This window comes from Parus major, chromosome 1, assembly GCF_001522545.3.
Source record: "Parus major isolate Abel chromosome 1, Parus_major1.1, whole genome shotgun sequence".
Classification (NCBI taxonomy): domain Eukaryota; kingdom Metazoa; phylum Chordata; class Aves; order Passeriformes; family Paridae; genus Parus; species Parus major.
Genome location: NC_031768.1, coordinates 111377312 through 111404939, shown reverse-complemented (window position 1 = coordinate 111404939; position 27628 = coordinate 111377312). Strand labels below are relative to the sequence as shown.

Genomic DNA, 27628 nt, shown 5'->3' with positions numbered 1-27628 from the left:
GCCAAGAGAACAAGTGGAAAAAGAGCAAAATGTTCTTTAAGGGTGAATCCTAATGCAGAAAGAGTTTTCCTTGTTAGGGAACAGTTGGAAAGTGTAAACAATGTCCCAGTTCACAGCTGGACCTGAACACAGCAGCTCAGGATTCCTGTCCCAGGTGGCACAGAGCAGCAGGGACAGTGGTGATGGGGCTGGAGGAAGCTCCCTGTCCCCAGCCCTGCCCTTGCACTGCTGGCCATGCCTTGCCCAGACAGGGCTGTTTAGTATTTATTTAGCAGTGCTGAAGGCAGCCCAGAGGAGGTTCACTGCACAGTTGGTTTATTATTTAAAAAGGAAGGAGCGAGATAAAGCCCAGGGCAGCGTGTGCCTTTTCCTTGGCACCAGGTGGGGATGTGAGGGTTTAATCAGCTGTTGTGGTGCTGGGTCTGCAGTGCCAGGCTGATAACTGTGGGAGGCTGTCACAGCCCCACTTCATGATGTCAGGGCAGCAGACCCCAGCACTGGTGACATTTGTGTTAGTGGCAGATCATTTCAGATTACTGGGGCTATAACAGGACATTTTGCTAATGCATTTTGACAGTACCTTCAAAATACAGTTATGCTTGCCTATCGTAATCACTTGTTGTATATTTCTAATCTGACACACAGGACAGGCAGGAAGGAGAGGAGGAAGGAAAAAAAAACCTACATAAAAGTTTTAGTGACTTACATGGACATTATTACTATTACACTTTAACTGGATTCCTGTCTAAAGCACAGAGCCTTTTATAGAAGAAAAACTGTGCAGGGGATGCTCACAGCTGACATGCACCCTTATTCTGTGGGTTTGGTGGGGAAATGAGGACTCATGATCTGCTGAACCATGGCTTTGCAGAAGGACACAGTTTAAGGAACTTCTTCTAGGGTTATCTTCTAGCCCAGGGTTCTCCCAAGCTGAATCCTTGTCCACCTGTGGTACTCATTTCATCCCAGCACAAGGCTGGGAGCTGCAGCTGTGGCTGGGAAGCTCATATGGGATCTCACCAGTCTGCAAAGCTCTTGTGTCAGATGTAGAGAGTGATCCATCAGCCCTGGGCTCTCAGAAATGCCCTTGCTTAGGACTGAATTTGAGATGTGTAACCCCTTAGTCAAGAGCAAACCCTTTTCCTGTTCTGCTCTCTGCATTGGCTTTTAAAATGTAGTATTTAGTGAAAAAAATGTCTCAATGATGCCTGTGCTGGAAATCAGTTGTCCCAATCAAAGTTATATCAATAAGCAGGAAATTATTAAAGTAATAACTTTAATTTTCAAGAACAAATTTTTCTTGATTGCTTAAAATTGTTTGTGTTTATGTGCTATTTTGTGCCATATGTACCAGTTTAATGTCTACAGTATTCTTTTTTTCTGGATTCTCTCTTGTTCTTCAAACTTAGCCTACAAAAAAGAAAGCCTTTTTTTTTAATCTTGAGTTTTGTTCAGAAAAAGTAAAATAGATCTTTTAGGAACAGACCTGTGATCAAAGTTTTGCTAGGCAAAGTAACCAGGTAGAATTTGACTTCCCCATTTCCAGGATAAAACATAAGTTATTTCAGTTCAACTGCAGAGTGTTTGGCTCAAACCTCTTAATAAACTCCAAACAATTCTAGTGGGAATAGTTGGGAATATTCCTAGGAAGGAAAAAAACCCCACCCTATTCTGCATTAGATCCTATAGACTTCTTGTAGCAGGGAGAACATCTTCCACTATACCTGGAATATATGTATTTGTGTGGTCTGGACAAGCTGATAGATACAGAATTTCAAATCTCGTGGTGGATTCACTAAAGCTTCCATCTTTGGAGGGTTTTGGATGTCTTTTCAGCCTTCTTGGTTTCTGCTTTTAATTGTTAAAGTAAGGAGTGGGAAAAAATTAATATAAGACCAAGGTTGTGGTTAATCCATGGTGTTTGCAATATTGTCCCTTCACTCAGAAAATGGCACGATATCTGTATAGTAAAACCTTTCATATAACACAATGCAGAGTCATGAAAGGCATTGTAATGCTGATTTTTGATCCTTTGCCCCTTAAAGTCCAGTGGGATTACAAACTGTTAATTGATCATGTGGCACTGGATATCAGCACACAATATTATTTGTTAGAGAAAGCACAGATCAGAACAATTCAAACTTAGTTTCCTGTCCCTTCTGATGAATTTTCTGCACTGAGAAATGAATGCTGTTGGAGAGTATTGAGTTCTTGTCCCTGATACTGATTGTAAGGAAGGATTTCATTCATTTACCTTGTAAAATGCAATACATCAGATTCTTTGTTTTCTAAAGAGCTGAGGTTCTGCCCCCCTTGGATTCACACAGGTAGCAGGCAAGTGAATAAAAATGCTGAACTGTGGGATTTAAAAAACTTTCCATTTAATTGGGTTTTTGTTCAGTGGATAATTGCTTACCCTGCAAACCCAGACATTTTTAATACATGCATACAAAATGCATGTTAGGTAATTAAGAAATTTCTTTTAAAAAAGGAAAAATACCAAGGAAGAAGAGGCAAAAGCTAAAGCACACAGCGTAGAAATGCACTTGAGTGTTCAGATCGTTTTGTGAGAGCTTTTCTGTTCAGCTGTGAGAAGATTGTCAGCTCACAGATGTCCCCAGGGGCTGGAACTGTTTAATTTTCAGGGTTTCTGCTGGAAGGATGAGAATACAGTTGGTGAAAAAGGCACATGAAGAGAAGAGGATGTTCTGACAACGATGAAGCCTTAATGTTTTGGGTCTTCTGTTTAAAGCTGTTCTTTAGCAATCACTGAAACCTCTTTGCATGTGACAATATCTGTTCATATGTTTAATGGCTTTAGATAAAATCATCTTCCTTTTTGCCACTGCCAGGTCTTTTTCCATTTTTGTTCTTATGGAAGCATCCAGCAAATTTAATGATTCTGAAAGCACAAAGATGTTCAAAGGTTGATGCTCATGGCTTAAATCTACATTAGCAAGGAGTGGGCCAAATTGAAGCAGATCAGTGGCATTCAGCAGCTGGAATTAAGGACTCTGTGCCAATACTGTGACGATTCAAGCATTTAAGTTTTACTTCAGAATATCTGTATTAGATCCTATAGACTTCTTGTAGCAGGGAGAACATCTTCCACTATACCTGGAATATATGTATTTGTGTCGTCTGGACACACTTTATGTTGTGAATCATATGACAAGAGGGGGAGAAATGGAATTTTGCTTTAAAAGTGTGGCTAAAACACAGAGATGCAGCCATTGAGTGGCATTAACAGCATCACTAACAAAGCAATGTCGGTCTCCTGTACACTGCTATCAATTACAGCCAATTTTTGATACCCTAAATTATATCTCAGGTTTAATGATAGTGGCTTAAACCCCAGGGGTTTTTTCCTACAGGTTTAAGTGCCTGCCATTGCAGCACCATTTCTCTTCTTAAGAACTTCCCTTTCCCAGCACCAGCTCTCAGTGAGTTCAAGAAGCAATAAGTCAGTGGTTGGCAGTGAAAGTAGCACTGAATAAGGCATAGGCACACAATTTTAGCTTCAATTTTGGCTTTTCAGCTCCTTAAAATCTCCTTCGGTGCTTAAAAGTGTGAACTTTGGTTTTGGTTTGGTGTTTTTTTGGTGGGTTGATTGTGTTTTGGAAGGGAGGACAGTAAAGTATCTCCAGTGTTTGCTTCCTAAACTAAATGTGCCTCTGGCCATGCCCTGCCTCCAGTGGTTGAATTCAAAAATATGTTAAAATTGGGAAAAAGAATTGACTTTGAGATATAGGAAAGTAAGAATTTGTGGAAAATTAATGTATAGACATTCTAGTCGCTGGCCATTAACTGAGCCATTTTATTTTTATTTCATCAGCATCTGGTATACTGAGTGAAATTGTCATATTTAAGCCTAGCTGACAGCTAAGCCACTCACTCCCTCTCCCCTCATGGGATGTGGGAGGGAATCAAAGGAGCAAAGTGAGAAAGCTTGTGAGTCGAAAGAAAGACAGTTCAATAGGGAGAACAAAAGCCATGCACAAGGAAAACAAAACAAGGATCTCTATCAGCATGCAGGTGTTCAGCCATCCCCAGGAAAGCTGGGATGGAATATCCCTTTGGCCAAACTGGGCCAGCTGTCCCAGGTGTGTCCCCTCCCAAATCCCTGTGCACCCCCAGCCCCCTCAGAAAAGGCCTTGACACTCTGTGAGCACTGCTCAGCACTGAAAAATAAAAACTTTGTTAAATTATCAGCACAAATCCAAAACACAGCCCCACAGCAGGTACTGTGAAGAAAATTAATCCTACCCCAGCCAAAAGCAGCGTTAGAAATAGATTGTCTTTTTTATGTCAGTGGGCTGCTTGTGACAGGCACCGAATTAACAGCCCAAGAAACCAAAGTTCTGTTTTTTGCCAACAAAATAAGTTCAGCAAGGGTGTTGGGAGCACAGGTTTCCCTCACACTGCTCCAGCAATGTGCCTCAACCCTGACCTGAGAGCAAATCTCTGAGGGAAAAGGCGTTTGTTAAATTTCTTTTCCAATTAATTTGACAGCTCTGTTGAGACTCCTAACAAAAGTACTAATTCATGCAAATTGCAGTAGTGGACCTGTGTCATCAGGGAGCTGGGCTGAGCTCTCTGAAACATCACACAAGCCACCAGGCAGCATTTTGATTAGAAGGTGACACTGGGTGTGGAACCTCTTCTGAATTAATTTTCTCACAGGGACAGCAACAGACTCCTGTATGTGCTAACAGAGGTGGAAAGTTGCAAAAGAATATTCAGCCTCAGTAAATGCATCATTGTCTTCCCTCCATCCCTGAGAGAAAATTTATACCCTTTTTATGTCTGAAATAACTGCTTTGACTTGGGATCTGCTCATTGATACAGACAGCTGGGAGAGACATTCCATGGATTGCTCAAAATAAAAACCAAAACCCAAAGCAAAGGCCCAGATGTGTTAGAGAGCAAGATATAATCTGTAGTCCAATACATAAATCAATTGGTTTCATCAGACATGTTATGGAAAAAAATAACATTTTCCACTGTATAAATGACAGTGTAGAGACAGAGATGGGTATGATCAAGGGATCAGAAGATATTCCTGTAAAAGCTGATTGAAAAGTTTGTGATTGTTCATCACAGAGAAGATAAACTCATGATAGATCTTTGTAAGATGAGGAATGGCTTTGAGAGGACAGATCAAGAGCAGCTGGTCTTCCTTTCATGTAATAAAAACCAAGGGTGCATTGATTTGGCGAAAAAAGTAACAAATTTGAAGGTAAATTGAAGGAAAGATGAATTTTTGTGCTTCACATCAAATGCCTAGAGTGGAGCAGAATGCATTGAGGGCAATAATTTGCAAAAAAAAAATCCAAATATTGGATGTGAAGGACATCCCTATGTGAAGGACAATACAGTGATTATTAACATAATTATCTTTGTTAAAAAAATAAATTAACAAATATCTCTAACCCTGTATTTCCAGGTTTTTGAAATAGTATTTGAGTTGTAGGTGTGAGGGTGAAATAAGAAGGGATGGCAAATGGTGATTCCCTCTTGGCATTCCTCTTGCACTTCCATGTGGTGTTAACATTAGATGTGAGCTGGGTTCTAGGTAAATGCCAGGACTAGATGCCATCTGCATGGGAATTAATTCCTTCTTCTTTATTTAGAATACCCTTCTTGTTCTGGACCTGTTCATTTGGCCTGCTTTAGGCACAGGGAAATTACATAAACATCCCCAAGCTAGGAAAGCTGGTTTTTCACTCATTAGCTAATTCCAGCCTGCAGGGATTACCAGGCACTATCTGGATTTTTCTGCTGGGCTGGAGGGAAAATGCCTTATCACAAGCTGGTGGCCTGTGGGACAGGAGCTGCTTTACTCTGGGGGGGATTGCTTGTTCTTGTTTTGATTTTTTTATAGAGTTCTGACATAGAGGGGGGAGCTTGAGCAAAGACTAAACCTGAGCCTTGCCACAGTGATCCTTTTGTGGCACTCTCGACCTGAATTAATTTTTATTTAAAATTTACTATTTGAAGCCATCACAATACTATGTCTGGTTTGCCTTTGAAGAGTTTTTGGTGTAAGTTCAGCTCAGGGAAAAAGCATTTCTTTGCCTTTTATCCTGATAATTTAAAATTCTTCATGTGTGTATTTGTACAACCTTTTCATTTTTACTGTTTGAGTTGGTTCTGGGGGGTTTTTCTCTGGTATTTCTTTAAGTTAGATTTGAAATTACAGTGATACTTGAATTAACAAGTTATTTTTCATCTCTCTGCCTGTTCTCTTTTTTAAGAGAACAGAACATGACATTGCTTTGTTTGACGAAATGATAGCTTAATATATCTCAGTATATCCAGGTTTTGAGTTAGGAAAACCTCTTGCTTAGGGAAGGCAAAAGCTAGTGCTTATAAACATGGGTTTATTAAATTCCTGATTTGAATACTTGTTCAAGTGATCCACTAAGATTTCCATCCCCCAAAACTGACTGCTGAGAAGCCTCAGTGCCTCACACATTTTGAAGCCAGGTGCTGGCATGCCCACATTTGCTGTAAAGCTGTTTTAGGGCACTAACTAGTGTAATGCAGGGCACAAAAAGAGATGCAGAAGCCCTGCAAGGCACGAAGTGCAGCTATTACAGACTGTGGTTGAAAGGTGCAGTGTTGTTCCCTCAGGACAACGCTATCTCTTATGTACATATAATTAATATGTCTGCCAGTAACAGTTATTAAACAAAGAGCAGGAATTGTTTCTGCTGAATGGCTTGACCTGGGAGTAAAGCCAATTTAAGAAGCATCTGATTAAAATATGTTAAGGTCACAGATCACTATAAAATATGAAGCGGGGAGGAAAAAAGCAGAAATTTACGCATGAGGAAGATTAAATCCTACTGATTTTTTTTTATTTTTTTTTTTTGTGCTAGCAGCAGCTTTCAGGTGTAAAAATGAAAAGTGCTCATTCTGAAGAGTGTTTTTCTAGAGACATTTTAGTGTCACAATGCACTGAATCATTGCCCCATGTGTATCTCATGGGTGATGTAAGAATACAAATGCTAAGAACATTTTGTAAGTTTTTCTTTCTTCAACATCCAGAATGCAATCCTACAGGCAAGGAGAGAAAGTCAATATTCTTACCTCTTTCTGGGGATATTCTTACAGTAGTGGTAATGGGGTCCAATCAAAACAAGAGCTTTTATCCCTCATTAGAGCCTTTCTCAATCTTATTTTCCTCTTCCCTCAGGTGCCAGCACCACAGCCCATGACAGAGAAAGCCTGCTCTGCATGTACAGTAATAGCCTTTCGTTTTGAGAGCTGCTCACTTTAAGTGTCTTTTTATTCAGGTCTGATGACAAAATGTGTGCCTGATGTTCAATGGAAATATGAATCAAAAAATGCAGTCTGATTTTTAGAAGCCTTTTTGGGCTGAGTTGGTATTCAAGAAGTTACATAGAGGCTCAGGAGAGAGAGAAGATGATACAGACATATAGAATGCTATAGAATTTGTGGCATTTCAAATACTAATAAACAATGAGAGCTGCTGAAGGTGGTTTCATTGCTCTGAGGGATTTTGAAGGAAACCTGCATTATAAAGTTGGCTGGTGAATGGGGTGCCATAGTGAAAAAATAAAAAAAAAAAGGGGGAAAAAGCTGTGTAAAAACTTTAAAAAGGAACTGGAGAACAGTTCAAAGATGCAAGGCTGTGTGTGGGTGTTGAGGTGAGCCAGTTAGTAGCATTTTAAGGAAAGACTGGACATGCACAGTGCCATGGTCTCATTGACATGCTGGTGGTAGGCGATAAGTTGGGCTTGATCGTCTCAGAGGTCTTTTCCAATCTAATTGATTTTGTGATTCCCTTCCCCACACACCTGCCCAGCCAAGGGCCATCCCGTGGCCTCAGGTCCAGCTTCAGGACCTCAGCTGCTGCTCAGGTGGCCGTGGGAATAGTTTGCACAGCCCCTCTGAGAGTGACCACTTCCATGGAGAATGCTTCCCTGCCCTCTCTGCAGGGCACAGCGTCCCGAATTGCTCTCGTCTGTCTCGTTGATGCACGCTCTGAGGATGTGTCACCTGTGAGCTCTACAGGTTTGTGACTAAATTCCCTTCTTTGTAAATGCTGTGTGAATGCCTGGGTGACATTTCACCCCTGGGCTGTTCTAGAGGAGCGGAGGAACAGAGAGAGGAAGCAGTCAGCTGGTGGGAGCTGGTCAGCCACGGATGTGTAATCCACTTCCAGCGTGTTGTGGTGCTCCAGCCTTGCCTAAAAAGCACAAAGAGCAGAGCTCTGCAGGGCTGGGGAGTGCCAGCTTGTAAATGAAGTTTCTCTGACCTTGTGCAGGAGATGGGCCCTGTCAAGCCTGGAGTGCTGGGGCTGGGACATCACCAGCACAGTTCGTTCCTTGGTATTTACAGCTGGGAATTGGTGAGATTGCTCTGTGTGCAGCGGGCTGCAGGACCTGAATGCTAAAATGCTCCTATTTACTAACAGAGTTATGCTTTAATTTAAAATTAATTCAAATTTAAATTAATAATTTAACCCTTAATTAGGAGCGTGTTTTCATCCCAAGCAGATTAGTCAAGCTGAGGCAAAATTGACTTTGCTGTAGAAAAGACAATCACATTCCTTTGATCAGTAGCTACCACAGACTGTTCCATGCATTTGTTTTCCTCTCACTGAATTAACTTTTCCTGCTCTCTGTCTCTGAGACAGACTCATCAGCTAGAGCTTAAGGAAGTTCATTTTTATAAACAAGGACAACCAGAGTCCTGAAATTCTAACAGGTGACTCAGTAAAGTCATCCTGGCATCACACTCAGATAAAAGAGACTGAAATCAGACTAAGTACAAATTTGAAGTGCTGCAGTTGGGAGTTACCACAGGAGTCACCAGAGCCAGCAGGCCTGAGGAGGTCTTCCTAAAAAAGCAAAACCAGCCAGCCTTGCTGTACAGTTTATATCACATATGGAGAAACTCCCAAAGTTTCCTTCACTCACTTTTTGTGTGCTAGCAGTTTTTTTCTTCCTGGCCCATTGGATCTACTTCCTCCTGCATCGCTCCCCATTGTGAGGGAAAGAAAAAATTCTTAGTTTTTGCAAGAAATTGTTGAGAAAAAGCAACTGCTGTTCAAAGCTGGTTTCCATCCTAAATTTAGAGATTCTGTGTTAATTCCTATGATTTTTTTCAGCCTAACTGAAACTAAAGCCATGGTACTTGCCTCAAAAAGCCAAACCTTCTTTCATCAGTAGATGTAATCCAATTTGTCTGACAGAGAAATTACTCCATTTTGAAGTAACAACTTTATTTTTTCTCTCTTCTATACCAGAATTCAAAAAAAAAACCAACAAAACAAAAACAAAACAAAACAAAAAAAAAACCAAAAAACAAAACCCCAAAACAAAAAAAACTATTAGGAAAGGAATAATTGTAGTAAGTTTGTAGACAATATTTTTTTTGAGACCTCCAGTTCTGAGCTTCAGTTTCAAGTGTAAATGCTTTTTCTCTTTCTTTTTTTTTTTACCTTTGGGCTGCAGCTGTGAGTAATCTTAAATTAGTCTGACAGACAAAGACAGAAAGTGCAAGACAGCCTGAGGGGGAAGATATGAGATTGGGATGCCCTTGCTAGGGCATATTGGGACAGCAGGAATCTGACTGGCTCATCCCCTCACTCTGACCATCACCACCTCTTCTTAAATGAGGTCCATGAGGTTTCCCCTGAGGGATGAAGGAGACACTGATTAATGGAGCAGTTTCTCTTCTTCATCCCTCTGAATCTGTCTAATGCAAGCTTGCTTACTTAGATTAAATTCATTGCTTTATTAAAATACTTGTGGTAGGGTCTTTCTTTTTTGTCATTACATTAAACTAGATTATATATATTTATTAAAAAATATTACTGTATAGAATCATAAATACATCATTGTCTCGTTTGTGACTGCCCATAAATGTAAAAGTGTCCCTTCAAGCTGGTTAAGCAAAACCATCAGAGTTTAATACCTGGTAGCACGTTTTCATGAGAAGTTTTGATGGAAATTCTCTGTATGAATTAGGCAGATGAAGTGTGATGTTTATTCCTTATTGTGTTTGCTGACTTGTTATTTCTGGTAAGAATGGGATTGGCATTCATTCTTTTCTGCCTGGCTGGTGGTCTCAGGGCTGGGAACAGAAGCAGTAAAATCACTGGAGGTTCCTCTGTCAGCCAGAGGCTTGCTCGCGGGACCTCGTGGGGCATGGTTTTGAGTCGTAAAAGGCTGCAAAAATAACAGCTAAACAAACTAACAAAAAACCCAAACAAACCCAGTTGTTTCCTGCTGCATTTCCTCCTCGTGGAGGGGTGTAAGAAGGACTTATGTTTCCTTTATTTGCTCAAGTGAAATGGGAATCCCCAGGCTCCTCTGGCGGTCTTTGAGGAGCGGGGAACACAGAAATGCCAGCTGGACAGGCTGTGCCACGTCCGGCAGGTCCGTGCTGGCCACACCAGGTCACTTGTAGCAATTCTGCTGTGACAGATTGTCTGCTGGGCCCATGGCTCAGGGGCTTACACTCTGGATTGTTTCCTCAGGGCTTGCAGGAGAGACCTTGGAGCAGAGGCTGTGTTTCCCAGCTGCTTCGCTGTGGCCTGGCAGTCGGAGGGAGCAGCTGCAGCCGAGCGCTGCCGTTTGCCAGGGCTGGGAAGCGCTGGAGGGTGCCTGAGATTGGCACTTCCCTCTGGAACCCATCGTGCTCCTCCTGCTGTGTGCAGTGCAGTGGGAGAACGCTGTCCCTTACCAAGATGTTTCAGAGAAGAGCAGGGTGGCTGTTCTCTCACTGTTCGCCAGAGCAGTTCACTCAGGTGTTTGGCATCGGGAGCTAACCAACAAATCTGCCTAGACCAGATGATCATTTAGGTTTTGGTGATGGACAGTAACAATCCCTTCCTCCTCCATGGCTTACAGAGATGCTGGGATATTTGTTCAGACCTTTTTCTCACCTCAGGCTGCCTATCTAAAGACTTTGCTAATCCAAATATCCAAAATAATCTTTCTTATATAGATCTTGCAAGTTCCTGATAGTATCAGAAGCAGTTCACTGGCATGATCATTTGAAAATGGAAGAGATCTTTTTCTGTTCAGGTTATTTGCTTGGTTTTGGCTTGCTTACTCCTGACCTGATGAACTGAAGAGATGTAGTTTACAATCTTTGCCCTTGTAAGAAAATGTTAGCAGCAGAGAGAGGATAAAGTTGGTTTCTTATGCAGGATAGGGCTAACGTTTTTGGTAAATTCAGTAGAAGAGAAGAAAAAGGAGTGAAGTTCTCAAAATGAAGCACAGAAAATGTTTCTTCTTAGTGGTGCAATGCACAGTTTTGCAGTGTATCAACACAATTTTCCAGGCAAAATTAAATGCAAATCCAAGCTGATGCATGAACTCCATTCTACCAAGACATTTTATTTCTGTCAGCTCTGATTATGAGAAAAATCTGTAATTTTAGACCATAAATGTCTGCAAACTGTGATCCACATATGGGTAGGTTCCAGGGCAGTAGTCACATGTTAGAAACAAGATGTCCATGGAATTTAAAACTCTATTCCTGTTACTTTGCAGCCTGTCGAGCTGGGTTCTACAAAGCCTCTGCTGGCAACGTGAAGTGTGCCAAATGCCCCCCGCACAGCTCCACCTACGAAGATGCATCTCTGAACTGCAGGTGTGAAAAGAATTACTTTCGCTCTGAGAAAGACCCTCCATCCATGGCTTGCACCAGTGAGTAGCGTCATTCTGCTCGGGGCTGTCATTCTCGCTGCTCCATCTGTACCTCCACAACAGCTCGCCTGCTTGCTTCCTCTCATGTCCCACTGCAGTCAGCCATCCACTCCCTCTCGTGTCTTCTTGAGTGTTGGACAGGCTGCTGAAAATTGGTGGGCTGGGTTTGTGTCTTTACTGTTTTCATTTTCTCCTTCTTGTTCCCTGTCAGACTCGAGAAGGAGAAATAGGATTTTTGTATTGCTACCGGCGCTCTCAGCCCTCAATCCTGAACTGCACCCTGAGGGGACTCTCTATTTATAAGAAAACATGGTTCTTGTTAGCCTAGGTCTGTAATCTAGTGAAATATTTCAGGAGCCTCCACAGGAAATAACCAGAAGAGTTTGGTTATTAATGTTTTTATACTTTTATATTTCTGTGCCCTTGTTACTCCCGTTCTGGAGCATCCTCGGGGAGAAAATCTCATTCCCTGATTTCCCGTTCCCTTTCACAGGACCGCCATCTGCCCCAAGAAACGTGATCTCTAACATCAACGAGACCTCTGTTATCCTGGACTGGAGCTGGCCTCTGGACACGGGGGGCAGGAAGGACGTCACCTTCAACATCGTCTGCAAGAAGTGCGGCGGGAGCAGCAAGGCGTGCGAGCCCTGCAGCGACAACGTGCGGTTCCTGCCGCGCCAGAGCGGGCTCACCAACACCACGGTGACCGTGGTGGACCTCTTGGCACACACCAACTACACCTTCGAGATCGATGCTGTCAACGGGGTGTCTGACCTAAGCACCCCCTCCAGACAGTTTGCTGCTGTCAGCATCACCACCAACCAGGCTGGTGAGTCTCCTCCTGCTCACCTTCCCTTTGTTCGGAGCTGCTGGCTTTTGTGAGCCTTTGTTTCCTCTCCCTCATTTACAGGATTTGCTCTGTGCTAGGGTAACTAATTGACTTGAATATTCCTATAAAAGTGAAAGCAGAAACAAACCCAGTGTGTGTTTCTGTCAAAGAACCTGGCAGCATGACTGTTATGATTAACTCCCAGTTCCCAGTTAATAGTTTCTAATAGCAGGCTCACATGATTCCTTAGCCAGAATGTGTTTTATTAATAAAACCAGATTTTAATAAAACACTCATTTCAATAATCTCCAACGTAAATTACTGTAGTAATCTTAGTGATTAATTCTGATTAAATAGAAGTGAAAAAAGGCTTTGATGTTAGACACATAAAAAGCTAACATTAAATTAGAGAGGTTTAAAACAGCTTTTTTTTTTTTTTTTTTTTTTTTTTTTTTTGCTTTCTTTCTCTTCTCTTTTACAAGTTGTCTCACCAACTCTGAGCTATTGCCAACATGATGGGGGTGTGGAGCTGAATACTGAATGAGGTTTGGTGTCAGAGTTGATGGGGTACAAAAGGGCTGCTCTCCTTCTGTGGAGACTTATTAAAGCCTCTGGGGCCCGGCATGAGCACGGCAGTGTGCCCTGACTGTTGGATCAGAGCCTTTGTCATCACTGTTCTGCCATTTGCTTCTCATTTGACATGGCTCCATCTATCTGAAAGTTGTGAAGAATCTAGACTCTTCCCTGGCATTTGGTTAGGTGTAAAATTTCTAGGAGCAATGTTTGCCAGTGAAGAGAGAGACTCGATGCTGCAATTTCTGTAGTTGTGCTCCACGCAGCTTCCATGGGGAGAAAACATGCATGTGTTCATAAGCCTCCTCCCACACCCTCCCATCCCACACCATTCCCCAGAATACCTCCAGGTCTGTCTTCCTGAAACCACAGACAAGTTAACATTGTTCTAAGTAAGCATCCTCCTGGTGGGTGTGTTATTGCAATGTTTTTCTCCATAGAGGGTGTATGTTTTCTCCTTAAATCACAGATCAGCTCTAGTGGGAGGCATAAAAATGTGAGAACAGGCTATTTCCTGACCCCAGTCACTACATTTCCCTGCTCTGGGGGTCTGTCCAGCTGTGCAGTAGGCAGACAGAGGTGAATCTACCCAGTTCAGCTCTGGAACCTGGATTTTATATCCATTCAATTTGTTACTGTTACAGTTCATTGTTTTGGATTTTCTGACCAATGACTTGGAGCACCCTTGTTGAGTTGTCCTCTTTTCTTCTGTTTCTTCTCTCAAAGGTGTTGCTTTTCAGCCTGTTCATCACCACAGCAGTTAGAAATCACCTGAGGACAGTCCAGAAAAAGAAACTGTCCAGGGTCAGGGAAGTTCTTTCTCTGCAGAGGCCTCCTGCTTTGCAGCATGCTTCCCTAGGGCCCAGAGCTGCTGCCTTAGTGCTACAAGGTGGATTTTGATTTTCTTGTGGAACACACAGTACCTGGGATGTGGCAGAGTCAAAGCATTTCTGGCAATGGCAGCTCTGTTCACTGTAACCCACAGGCTGCTTAAGCTGTTTATTTTCTACTTTCATGCATAGCCCATTTTTTCTTTAACCCACATTTATGTGGGTTAGTACAGGCTTAATTGTTCTATCTCTTGATCATGCCAATTGGTTTACTGTATTAGAATTCCCTTAGAAACTCTGCAAGTTGTTAAAATTAGACTTTAAGTATGTATATAAGCAGTCTCTTAAAGTATAATTACAAAAATATAACTTGTCTTGCATTCCCTCACCGGTCAGATCACAAAAGGGCTTCTGATATCAGAAGCACATTTTTAGCTCTGTAACGTCTAGAATGCTGTCCTAAGAGAGCTTTTCTGCAGCTTTATCCTTAATTTCCAGGTACCACATCCAAATGGGTCTGGGTTGTGAGGGGTCACAAATCCAGGTTAGACCAGAGGGGCTGTGGGGCAGAGCAATCAGAAGGAGCAAAATGACCCTCTCTTTGCAACAACATTTTCCTGGCAGCTGCTCCACATCAATCTGAATATTCTGTCTCAAAACACCAGCTTTGCATGTGCATCTTCCTGAACTCTTACCCCTTCCATTATTTCTGATGATTCAGTGTTCATGCTTCCAGCAAAATTATTAACATCAAAGTTTAGTGAAATAATTAAGTTTTCTGTATTTTCCCAATCTACTCATGTCAATCCCCAAATATTTTCCTGTTTTCCCCCCTAATACCTCAATTCTTTATTGCATCAATAACAAAATAGATTGTTTTCTTTTGTTCACTAAAAGCACACTGTGTCAGCTTTAAATGGATCTTAGTTCTTAAGGCCTTTTAACCCAAGGTCTCAAGAGTGCAGCTGCAGAAGGTGCTAGCAACTAAATTCAGCTGCAAGGAGGCAATGTCAGCACCAAACCAATTCCAAGGAGTTTTGTGCTGTCAGGTATCCTGGCATCAGCAGAGGAACTAAGGGGACATGTTGTAACAAAAGACGTCTTCAGATTCTGTCCTCAGCTCACCACAGCTCTCCCACAGAATTCAGGTAGGGTGCAGATAGGTGCCAAGAGTGAATAAATTGGAGAATAAAGAGGAAATTTTTCTCCTGCACAGGAGACATAGAAGGATTTCTGTGGGTTAAATTTCCTAATTTCCTCGTTACTAATTACTGTAGAAAGTGATTAGTCTTCTCAGTTGAGAGCCTAAAAGTGCCTGACCCTGAGTTTTGGCCTCTCCACAGGTCAGTTGTGCACCTGTAAAATTTTGATTCCTTTCTCTGTCAGGGGCTTTTCCTAGAGGAAGCTTAGAGAGTAATCCACCCCTGCATCCAAACTGAGGCATCTTATGCTAAGCTGCATTATAAATAATAACAGAACCTCAGATATACCTTATATCACCTCAAGCTTTCCTAGAAAAGCAGTAGTTTGATTATCTGGAGTTTCCTCCTTCTATCTTTTTGTACTTCTAAAAGCCTGAAAGTAGAACAAGCCATGTAACTTGTTTAATCATCTTGCTTAATCATTGAACCCAGGCATGAAAAATGGGAAATCAGTTTGTTTAAGGAGAAGGTAACCAGTAAGGCACTACAGAGTTTTTGCAAGAGGCCAAGATGAAAATTATGAAAATAATAACCTTGACAACAAAAGTAACAGCTAGATAGAGAAATTAGGATCATTAGGAGTGTTGAAGGGCAGACATGCCTGGTTTGCAGTAACTTGATCTCCCTGTGCCATTGAAAATTCCAAGCTGTACGTTAATTTCAGCTTGGAGGGATAAACATTTACATTGGAGAAAGAACCAGTCAATTTTTAAGTCCTGTTTTAAGTAGAGACTTCTGTGGCTCCTTGGAAGGCTTGTTAATACCTCCTCAGAACCAGAATTTTATTTGCCTGAAATCTCTGGCTTCAAGGGAGTAAGTTCAGCCCCAAGCTTTGTTTCAGTGTATGTATTTGATTATTTGCAGGTACTTTGATGCTATTTATGTGCTCAGCCTGAGCTGCACTGTCTTCAGCAGCTCACAAATGATGTGTGATGCTCCCTGTTTAAATAAAATCCATATTTAGAGAGGGTTGTGTGCACTTTACAACCTATGTCCCAAGGCAAGTCCCTTAAGTAGATCTGTCTTCTAAGAGAGACAATTTGAGAGAGGCACAGATGTTTGGGAGATGATATATTTCTTTCTTTCCCTATGGCCCTTATAAAAAGGACAAGAAGATAGACTTATTAAAAGTGAGCTAATGACATGATGTAGGGAGTCTCTGGTTCACTGACTGTTATTACAGCTGTGCCCCATTACGTACTGAATACCTAGGACATGCTTGTTTTTCTGAATGACATTTATCTTTCGAGTTTCAAACATTCCTGGCGTAAATAAAGATTTTACGCTCTTCAAATGTGTTTTACAGTTCAGCCCAGAGGCTATTCAAGGATCATTTTAACTCAATAAAACTCCTTTAGGGATATAAAAGGGAAATGTTTTAACAATGTCACTCCATGCATAGCCTGTTATTAGCTAGAGATGTTCTGCCTGCAAAGTCTTTGATCTCTTTTCCCCTGAACGTCAAGGAAGCTCTGCCAAGGCTTCAAAGTCTGTGACACACATTGGGCTCTTCAGTGTGTGCTCAGTGCTCCTGTGGACACCCCTGGCCTGACAGAAGGTTCCCAGGTGAAGTTTGTGGCTCAGGGAGCTTTTCTCTTTCAGAGCTTTCAGTCGGTTTTTCCACAGATCACAGTGATATTTTATTCGGCAGTCGGTGGATAATGGTTTTCTTTGCTTCCTTCTGTTAGTCTCACTCAGTGTCTTAGTTTGGTACAAGAGTGAAAATGAAGAAATGCAGGATTGATGTGGGACTAAGCAGGATGCCTCCATTAAATAATAAACTCTGGACTTCTGTCTCTCTGTTATCTGTGCTGGCATTCTCAGTGATCACTGAGGGAAGTTGTGTTCCTCTAGATTGTAAACAGAGCTATCAATTTGCTTTTTGAAGCAATTCCCTCTAGGCAATTTGCAAGCTGGGGACAGATGGGAAAAATTGTTTCTTTGGGTTTGGGGACTACTCCTGCAATGGGAATTATGAATGTAGTAAGTATCAGCATCTACAGCAAAAAGAGACTTCTTTTTTTAGCATTCCTTTTAGTAAACTTTATCTCTGTGTATATTAAAAAAATGTTTTAAATCAAACAAAAATATTGAATCATCTCCAAATCCAAAAGTATGTGAGAGATGCCAGCACCTTTCAAGTCTTTTCTGTTAGAGGTTCTTCTTTCCTGATGAACCTCCACAAAAGCAATTGCTCCAAATGACAGGGAAAGAAGTTTGAGAAGTGTTGTTTCTTTTCATAGTGTGTTCTGACCAGGTGGGAAGGACTTACTGACAAACCAGTTCAGGAGCTCTTGGTGATTACTTAAAAGGAGAGAAAGTATTTTGTATCATAAATTACTTATTTGAGGGCAGTTGTCTTCTCCAGTTTTGGATAATGGCTTTTTTCAGAGATAGTTCTTAAGTATATTCTTCTATTGTGCAGGGCATTCCTCTGGTTGAGGAAATAATCAAATGATCACAGAAAGGGAAAGCCTGCTCAGCACCTGAATGTTGATGTTGTGAGCATGGTGAATAAATTCTTCTTTCAGAACACTTCACACCAGGAAATGTGAGGCTCTAAAATCCTCTAAGGTGATGGAACAAAGGGGCAGGGAAGGCAAAGAAAAACAGTTTATTTAAGTGAAAAATATGAACTATTGCAAAGCTCCCACCATCACCACCTCAACAGAGAGCTGAAAGAATAACATTTGTATTGTGAGTACCTTTGGGATGAATCCTTATGAAAGCACATCCAGCATTTGTCTGCTCTCTGAAATAACAGCTGGGAATGCCACAGCACCATAATTTTCAGTTTCTGAAGCGAGTGCCTTGTGCAGCCTGATCCTCCCCAAATGGACATGGTATTTCCATGACTTATTTTACATGTGTTAAACACATGAGCAAATCAAACGTTTTCTTTGCTCTGGGGAAGGCATTTGCTATCTCTTTTAATAAAAAGAGGGAGAAGCAAGAACATGATTGCACTACACTTAATGACATTTTCTTTTAATTTAGAATTTATTTGTCAAAGTGAGAAATGATCTCTGATAATCACTTGTCCAGTGACAGCTGCTGCCCAGAAGGTTGCTTTTCTCTGCACTTGAGAGGGAAATCAAGCAGCTGCCTTTTGGTGTAATTCCTGCTGAAGCCGTTTCCCCCTTCCCAGTTCCCTGCAGTCTTTCTTCCACAGCACCTGTGAAATGCCTGCAGCCACTCTGCAGTCTGTAACCACGGCCTGGAGCCTTTCACAGATGCATTTGGGCACTTCTGCCATAATGCAGGCAGTCATCCATTAGAACAGGCATGAACAAACCAGGTTTTCATTTTTTTCCTGTTTCTGGCAGAAACATGCCCAGCTTTGTTACAAACAATGGCAGCCTGCTTGCGTTTGCCTTTGAAGTTTTGTCCCATTTCTTCCCTTCCACGTTTTGACATGTGTAAATGTGATCTTGATGGCCCTTCTCCCAGAAACTGTGAGCCTTTTCACCCTCTTCCTTATGATGGAATCCCACCAGGATCCAGCCTGGGGCTGGTGTGAGGGGCTTTTTGCTGCTGTGGGATGTTTGGAGTCGCTGATGCCTCGTGGAAGGCACGTCACCTTCAGGCTGATGGGCACCCAGAGATGTTACAGGGTCAGGTGACATTTTACAGCCCAGGCCATAAAAACAGATTGAGCCTGCTCCAGCTCCAGGAAAAGGTGCAGGAGGACAAACACAGGCACTGTGCTGGTTTAACTACGTGTCCTGGAGATTAGAGGGCAAAGGGCTGTGCCTGCACGTGCCTTGAAGAGGTGGGGAATTGCATCTGGAGGAGCAGCGTGTAGGGTTTAGCAGGTTTCCAGAGTTGTTAAAGTGGAACTGTTTCCTCCTCCTGCCTCCTGGGAGGCAGCTGGGGACCTTCTTGGAACATGCCTGTGGGATGGAGTTTGCTTGCTTCGGCACAGTCCTGTAAAAGTGCTTTGCAGAGAAAGTGAATAGGAGTGCAGCCAGAGGAGTCTGAAAACAGGGCAGGTCCTGCTTGCTGTGAGCAGGCTTCTGTCATAAACCCCCTCTACACTAATCCATGGAATAGATGCTGGAGATGTTAAAGATTCCAAGTGCAAGCACAGCTGTTCACAGACTTCATGTTAATGTGATCATGTCATGGAGCTGTGACATCATTATCCTGATTTGTGAGAGTACTTGGGACTCCTACGAATTGAATAGTGGAACTGATGGATGAACCCAGAGATAAAAGGTTGGTTCTCAAAAAACCCAGATGTTGGGTGGTTTTGCACGAGTGAAAATGTGTGTGTGGAGCACTATGAGCAGTGCCAGAGCCAGCACCATGGTAAGTTCTCTCTTCCCCTGACTGTGGATGCATCTCCAGTGTCCAAGAGAAACTGCCTCCAAGTGAGAGATCAGTTTGTTCCTTCAAACACTGGTATTTCTGCACTGGATTGTGTGATAGTTTTGTGGTTTGGATGCTGGTCCTCCAAGACTGCCAGCTTTAGGTTTGAGTCCCAGTGGATCCTACTGTCAGAGAACGCAGATTTAATTTTCAGGTTATGATCTTTATTTACTGCTCTTGTTCCACATTACCTCCTGGGGGCATCATAGACATTAAAGAAAATTTATAGGTCATATCAGATTACAGTATTATGATTAGATAATAAAAGCATCAGTTTTCTAAAGAAAGAAAAAGGAACAAGCCTTCCATTTGTTCAGCAGGGCAGAAGTTGAAAATTGAGTAATACAGTCGATTCTGCTTGGTCACCATCTCTCAGCATAGTTTGGAATATGGCAAAGCATATTTTACTCTTGTTTGCAAGCAAAAGCTGGAAGTGAGCTGTGAGTCATTTTAGAATTAAATCCTTTCCTAAAGTTTAATTTGTGACCTAGAAACCTAAGCCAGAAACAATAGGGCTCTAAATGTTTCAGCGGTTGTACACATGTGCCTTCCCAGAGTTAATACTGAGTTCTCCCTGTCACAGGACAGGGAATTTTCTTTCAGTGCATTTATACATCTGTAAGCCAGTCACATATGAAAACAATAACCAAGGAATAAGGAAAAAGTCAATAAGGAAATTTATATATAGCTGCTATTAAAGTGGAGGAAAACAAATCATCTGTTGGGGTCAGTTTCAGTGGGAAATCAATTTGAGCAGAGTTTTATTGTCATCTCTGCAGATCCTTCATGTTATTTGCTTGCACCTTTAATAGTCATGACTGAGGAGGTTTTTACACTTGAGCCTGAGCTCCCTGAATCATTGTGTTTGTTACCTTTTCAACATCCACATTCCCAGTTGTCACAAATGCTACCTAACAACACAGAGCGCTCAAAGTACATTTCCCCTCTTAGCTCCAGGGAGTTTTCAAGGTTCCTGTTAAGTGCTTAAAGCAGTTAGGCTGCAGTGCCAGACAAATTCTAACCATGTGATGTGTAAAAATGCCTCTCTGTGCATTGCATGGGACTGCAGAGACTAAAGCTCTTCCTATATGTCCATACAAGCCTAAAATTAGTCATAAAGACCCAGCTCTTATTCGAGGGAAGAAGTTGACTAATACATTAATCAAAATATCACTTGAAGTGTAAATACCTAGCAGCATACAAGACATGGGATTGATTAAAAAATCACTGAAACATCTTCTTCTATTCTGAAAAAGTGCTCTCCTTAAGTTTTACCCTTAAATACAAGTTTTCTAAATGGTGAACTAATTTAAACTTTGCATTCTTATTGATACTTTCATATAGTTTTTAAAATGTCAATTAATCTAAAAAGCTGCATAATTTCTCATTATTTGCTAACCCAGAGTGCAAACTTTGTTTTGTTAATGAGAGCTGTAGATTTAAGATAAAAATTTCATTTTTAATTTTCAAATTGAGATAGAAAAATTATGGAAATTCGATGAAAAATGGCTGTTCTAAAGATCATGTATTTCTTTATCTTCCTTTTTGTAGCCTGGTTTTGAATTTGATCTCGTCCTATCATGGTTATTTAATTCTCTTTAGGAAACTCTAGATTCTCTCTTCCTCACATGGAAGACTAAAAAATCTAAGCATTTTTGTACTTAGGTGATGCCTTCACTGTTTAATGGTTTATAATGTTAACTGCCTTTACTTTGATTTTTCTCTCTGCTGGATTTTCAAACACATCCAATTAGTAAGATACAGTAACTGAGCTGCTCCCATGCTACAAAACCTAAAAAGAAATTAAGGCTGACTTCTGTTTAGACAGTATTCAGAACAGAGCTTATTTTTACATTGTATTCTGGGGATGTGTACAAAAAGAAATTAATTCAATGGTCCAAATGTCAAGTTATTTCTCCAAACTACACCCCAGCCCTGGGTTGGGGCCATATTCAGGTTACCTTAACTCTTATTATATCTTAAATTAATTGACTGCAGTAGATTTAAGCATAGACTTGGAAGTTATCTGAACAAGGTATTTCCTTTAGTTGGGTTCAAGACTTCTATCACTTTTTGAGCCCACCTATCTAGCAGGTATAGCAAAAAAATTCCAAAAAGAATGTGCTAAAATTTAAAACGGTGACAGTCCAGCTTGTCACTGACCAGCAAAGAAAGGTTCTGTGCTGGGAATTTTTCCCATTTCATCTCACCTTGGTGTGGGATTAAAGGTGGCTGAAACATTATGTTCCCCTGATTATTTACCTCCCCTCCCTGAGCCCATGCAGTGGGATGCTGGCTCTTCCAGACACTCTGGATGCCTCATTCCTGAGCAGCTTTGGGAACCCTAGGGATTAGGGAAGGTATATGAATGTTTTATAATGTTATTGATAACTGCAGAGCAGATGTTTTCCAAAAAACTGCTGTGAGATAAGTTACTGGTAGCATCTGCAGAGATGTGCGCAAATGAGCTCAAAATAATTAATACTCTATTAGAAGAAAGCTTTTTTTTTAAAGTTTATCTGTATTGGAGCATGCAAGATTGTTTCAGCCTGCCCTGAGAATCTCTGAGAGCAAAATTACCATAATTTATTAGTGAAAAAGCCATTTCTGTTAATCATATATTAATTATTCATAAAATCAGTATTAATTTTACCTTAATGGGAAATGTTACCAGCAGGGTACTGGGCTTGACAATCTATTCACGTACAAAAAAAAAAAAAAAGAAATCAAGGAAAAGAGAGATAAATAGCTTGACTTAAAAAGAAGACATAAAAATGACTTAGGAGAGCATAAAAGCAGCAAGTATGGATATATGAGTTCCCATGGAGCTGGCTACAGCAGGGAAGGTCAGCATGCTAAGCACTTTGTGTTTTGGCTCTGGCACTGGTTTGTGGAATCCAAGTGGAATTGCTGAAGTATGTTTGTTGCACACAAATCCTGTCTACTTCTCCCAAACTGATTTTTTAGGAATTTGAATTCAGGATGAATTCCTCCTGCTGGGAAAAAAAAAAAAAAAATATTTGCCACTTTTTAATCTTTTATGAACCACGTGAAATGTGAAAATGCTGTTCAGAGGATGTGTTCAACCTGGAATAAACATGAAAAAGTGGATCCTCCACTCTGTTAAAGGAGGATTTCAATACTTAGATTGTGACTCGTGACTTGAAAGTGTATTTTGCCAGAAGTTTAGAAAAATCTAAAGCAGAATGAATTTTCAAAAATTTGTTTTAATGAAAACATTTTTTTTCTTTCATTTTCTTATTGTTTTTATATTTTTTTTCCTCCTGACTATTGAAATTTATTTTACAGAAATGAAAACCCAAATGGAAAGGGCATTGGCTGAAGCATGCAAATATGTAATGTCTTAAAGTGCAACTAGTTTTATATGAACAATAAAAGCTTCAGAGGATTCATCTGATACTAAATTGTTGAGATCAGCTCTAGAGCATTTTTATTAGGATAGCAAATGTTGAACTTATAAACAGATTTTATGTACATGTTAAGATAAAAGGCTGTTTATTAGTAAAAGATTTTTTTTGAAATGACAGTTACAACCTTCAGTGTGTGATCTGTAAAATATAATCTGATTAATTTTGGCCAAAGCCGTGGAAGAGAAGCATTTGGAGTGGAAAGCCAACCAAAAAGAAACAAAACAAAATAATTTTTAAAAATTGCATGGCTTTCAGTGAGTCCAGGAAACCCAGACCTGGTCTTGGAACAACTTATGGATCTGGGTGGTCTAAAACTGAACCAGTGTTCAAGAATCTTAAGTAATTATGATTTTTTATGTGTGTGTTTAACATTGGTATTATTGCCAAGTTGTGGGTGGTGGGTGATCCTGTGGTATGCAATCAGTTGTCATGCCTAACCCTGATCGATGCACATGAAAAAATTACATTACTTTGCAGTTTAGATGTTTCTTTTTTATTCGTTTTCATTTTCAAAGAAATGTGGTGAAAGAAAAGTGTGTATGGGAGCAATTTTCATCTGTAGAATTTACCAAATGATGATGCCAAAGAGGCTGGGTTGTGCTGATGGTTATTCCCAGCCATGAGTACCAGGAGCTCCTTGTTCCTAATGCATCCCAGCACCCTTTTAGCCTTTCCTATCAAAATGTTATCAGAGTTCTGCAGAGTCTGGTAATGATAATACCTCAGCATTATAGCAAACAGGTAGTGCTGCTGTTTTGCTCTGCATTTTCCTCCACTGAATGTATTTCATTGCTTACACTGTAGTAGCAGATCAAAACCATCTGCTGCTGCCTTGCCACCAGTCCTGCAGTGGAGGAGAAAACCTCAGCAGGTTTTCCACGAGGCCAGGGTGCTCGGAGGCAGGAGCTGCAGTCCTCCTGGGCCAGACCTCTGCTCAGATGGGATGGAAACCACACTCTTTGCCAAGAGCCACAGCAGAGATAAACTCGCTTTGCTTCTCTCCCTGCCCTCCTCCCCCCACCCCTCTGCAGCTCCGTCCCCCATCACGGTCATCAGGAAGGACAGGACGTCCAGGAACAGCGTGTCCCTCTCTTGGCAGGAGCCTGAGCATCCCAACGGGATCATCTTGGACTACGAGGTCAAGTACTATGAAAAGGTGGGAAGATGAAAGGGGAGGGGTTTTTCCCAGCAATGCTGTGATGAAACCATTGCATCTTGCCCGTGTTAAGGATCCAGACACGCTCAGGTCCATTCAGTCTGTCCCCCTGGGACTGAGTGTCAGAACTGCTCGATTTTTGGTAATGGGAACATCAGGAAACACAAAGTGAAATCCCTGTGTTGTCTAGCAAGGCTGTGCCCAAGCACATCAGAACAAACACAGAGTAACACAGTCAATATGTAATTTATTTCTTATTTTCCTGACTGAAATTTTCTTGTTATGCTGTTCTATCTTGCTGTCAGTGTCCATACATTTACCCACTTCCCTGTGGCACGAGCATCTTTTGCATGAAAATTGTTTGGAAAATGTTGGCTGGCCTATTGGGCTGGCTTGGACTGTGAAAGTTCTTTCTTATTAATAACTGAATTTTTCATAAATTGTAAGCAAATGACTGCAAATGAAAGAAAAGCTACCTTCTGCTTTTTATTGCCATTTTCTTTTATTTACAATGGTTTATTTAGACATCCTACAGAGACCTATATTTAGGGGAAAAAAAAGTCTTTTTAATAGAATGTTTTTATGAGGTCTTGGTGGTAGAATTGAAGAGACCATAAATTGCCATGCAGATTGAGAAGTGTGGTATTAGCCATTTTTTGATAGATCTATTGAAAGTTCTATTTGATATATAGCTCCTGGAGTTAACAAACTTTGGAAAAAATGCCAGAATTCTGGTTTAAGTGAGCATTTGCTAACAGTCTTCATATCTAATATTCAGACTTGTATTTGATACATACCAGAGAAGATGTAGTGATAATATCCTCTAAGAAATGCTGTTAAAAATACTCCATGAGTATTGAATTAATCTTTAGAAATTATTTTCATGGAGTTTTGGAGTGGGACAATGTGGTCTTGGTAGTACATGCCTGATCTTGTGATGAAGAAAGAGGATCAGAAGGCTGGATGCTGAAGAGACTTCTCCCGAATTTATGTAATCTGATTTTGGGAAGAGTTTTTTTGGTGAGCCCTTGAACCATCAAACATCTTGGTAAAAATCTAAACATACCTTGTGCTGTTGATAATGGGAGAAAAAGAAATAATCCAAAACATTTCAACTCAGTCTCACTTAATGGAGCAGCACCTGTGGGCTTCCACATTGTTTTGGGTTTTTTTAAAATTTCAATTGTGACAGGATGAATTTCAGTCATCCCCAGGAAAGCAGGGCTCCATCACATGTAACAGGGACTTGGGGTGACAAATGCCATCACTCAAACATCCCCCTCTTCCTTCTCCTTCCCCAGCCTAACGTGCTGAGCGTGGTGCCATGTGGGATGGGATGGATGGGATGGGATATCTGTGTTCTCAGCAGGAATCAGCTGTCCTGCTGTGCCACCTCCCAAATCCTTGTTCACCCCCTGGCTCCTCTTTGGAAAGGTGTAAGAGGCCTTGACCCTGTAACCACTGCTCAGCAATAACAAAAATACCTCTATATTATCAAACCTGTCTGTTTTCAGTGCAATTCCCAAAGCCGCAGCTAGATACTCTGCAGAAAATTAATTCTACCCCAGCCAAAACCAGCACGGGTAATCTCTTGGGGTTTATTTACCCCAAAGAGAGAGATTCTTTTTTCCCTGCCGTGAGCAGTCAGTTAATTTTAATTAAATCACCACTAAGTTTTATTTGTGTTGGTTTGGGATGTTTTGATCATCTTTCTACACCGAAAATGGTGTTTTCTGCTCAGGAAAATTGCTGTTTTATGCACAGACAGAGCACGCAGTTCCTATTCCCACCGGGTGTATCCACTCTCAGGGAGCAATTGGTTGTCATAAGACAGCTTTATAAGACAACCCACCAGTCTTAGGAGGCTGATCTTGCACATATGTTTCTCCCCTTTGAAGTCTGTGATCAAGAGTTCATATGCACCAGACAGTTTTCTTAAACCAGGGAGCCAAGTGCTTGACAATGGGAGCCAGGCCATTTAGAGCAAAAGGCTTTTAAAAAGCCAACCTTCTGGCACCAGCATTTTTAATGTGTGTTCTGCAGGCCCTTGGGGAGTCAGAAGCCTATTCCTCAGGGTTTATGAAGGGAAAAAAAAATGTGAAAAGCAAATCTGCTGTCAGGAGGTTTGAATCTATGTATTTGTAAGCTTTGCAAATTGTAAGAGGTTCAAAAGTAGTTCTCCGATAAACTTACCTGGGGCTAGAGCAGCTCATGTGGAATACTCTTCATTCCTCCAGCAAACACTTCTGGAAGATGCTGCTTTTCAGTCTGGGATCCCTAAACATGCTTCCTTCCCTCTTCTTTTAAAAGGAGAGGTTTCTTTTCAAACTGGTCCAGTCCATTTGATTTTCAGCTTCAGTAATCATCTTGCTGGTGCTCATCAGAAAATCCACTGCTGTTGAGTGGAAATAGACCCTTCTGAGTTAGCAAATCTGGATATTTCTCCTGACAAATCATACCTGATTGCTTATTTATGTGGAGCCATCCTTTTTCATCCTGCTTGTTTTCAGTTGACATGTCTTTTGTCATCTCTTAGAAATTAAAAATAGAGCATTAATAGAGCAATGCAGGTCAGCCCAATTCTGTCATACATCTTGTTCATGACATTATTTTGCTAAGCTGGTCTTAAAGTATTTAGGATATTACAGGAGTTTTGGAATAAAAAATACAGTGTCATGTATCCAAATTATAATATCTTGTAGTTTTTTTCTCATGGATGTTTGTCATAAAATATGTGAAATATATTCTGTTTCTCAAGGGTAGTTAATTATCCTGCTCATTTGTTTTTTTTCACCAGTTATTGGCTTTGTGTAGCTGAAAGAGCAGAGCTTTAGATGTGTCTAAAGAAATTAGTAGCTACAGCTTTAGGAAACTATTTTAACTCTTTTTAATAAATCAGAATGGCCTGGGTTGGAAGGGACCTTTAAGATCATCCAGTTACAACCCCCTGCTATAGGCAGGAATAATTTCCACTGTCCCAGGCTGTCCAAAGCCCCATCCAGCCAGGCTTTGAACACTTCATGGCATGATGAACTGAGTGGCAGTTTTTCAGAAGCAGTGTTTGGAATAGAATTGTATTTTTTTGCAAAAAAAAATTAGAGCTTTATTGTGAAGCCCCAGACAATATTTATTCAAAACATTTAAAAGAAACAAAATCTTCTTTCAGAGGGAGACCATATGGAATTTTTAGGCATTTATTTTATGGTAAGGCATAACATTTTATGCTAAGTTAATGATACTAAATGACACCTTAGTTTAGTTCATCAGTATAATGCTGTGTTGAATTTTAAGTGTCTCAGCCATCAAAGTGCATAAAAAACAAAGCCATGTGTTTTTCTTGCACAAGCCCTATTGTTTGTTTCCTCCTTGTCCTTGTTCACATAATCATGTCCTCATGAAGGAGTATCTTGTCATGTGAAGGTACAGAAAAAAGCCATCTCTTAAATACCACTCATAAACTATTAATTGTTTCAGCTGAAGATGTGGCTTGCAATTAAATCATGTGTACTTTATTAAGATGGAGTCCTCTGCAAACAATGAATG

The 27628-nt window shown here is 40.9% G+C and overlaps 1 protein-coding gene across 1 annotated transcript in view; it reads left to right on the top strand.

Moving 5' to 3' along the window:
• EPHA3 (EPH receptor A3) overlaps window positions 1–27628 on the top strand; it is a 176963-nt gene that overhangs the window by 103998 nt on the left and 45337 nt on the right. Inside the window, exons 4-6 of the mRNA XM_019007610.2 lie at window positions 11538–11693; window positions 12187–12522; window positions 23961–24085. Of these exons, the coding sequence (XP_018863155.2) occupies window positions 11538–11693; window positions 12187–12522; window positions 23961–24085 (617 nt within the window). The remainder of the gene's footprint in view (window positions 1–11537; window positions 11694–12186; window positions 12523–23960; window positions 24086–27628) is intronic.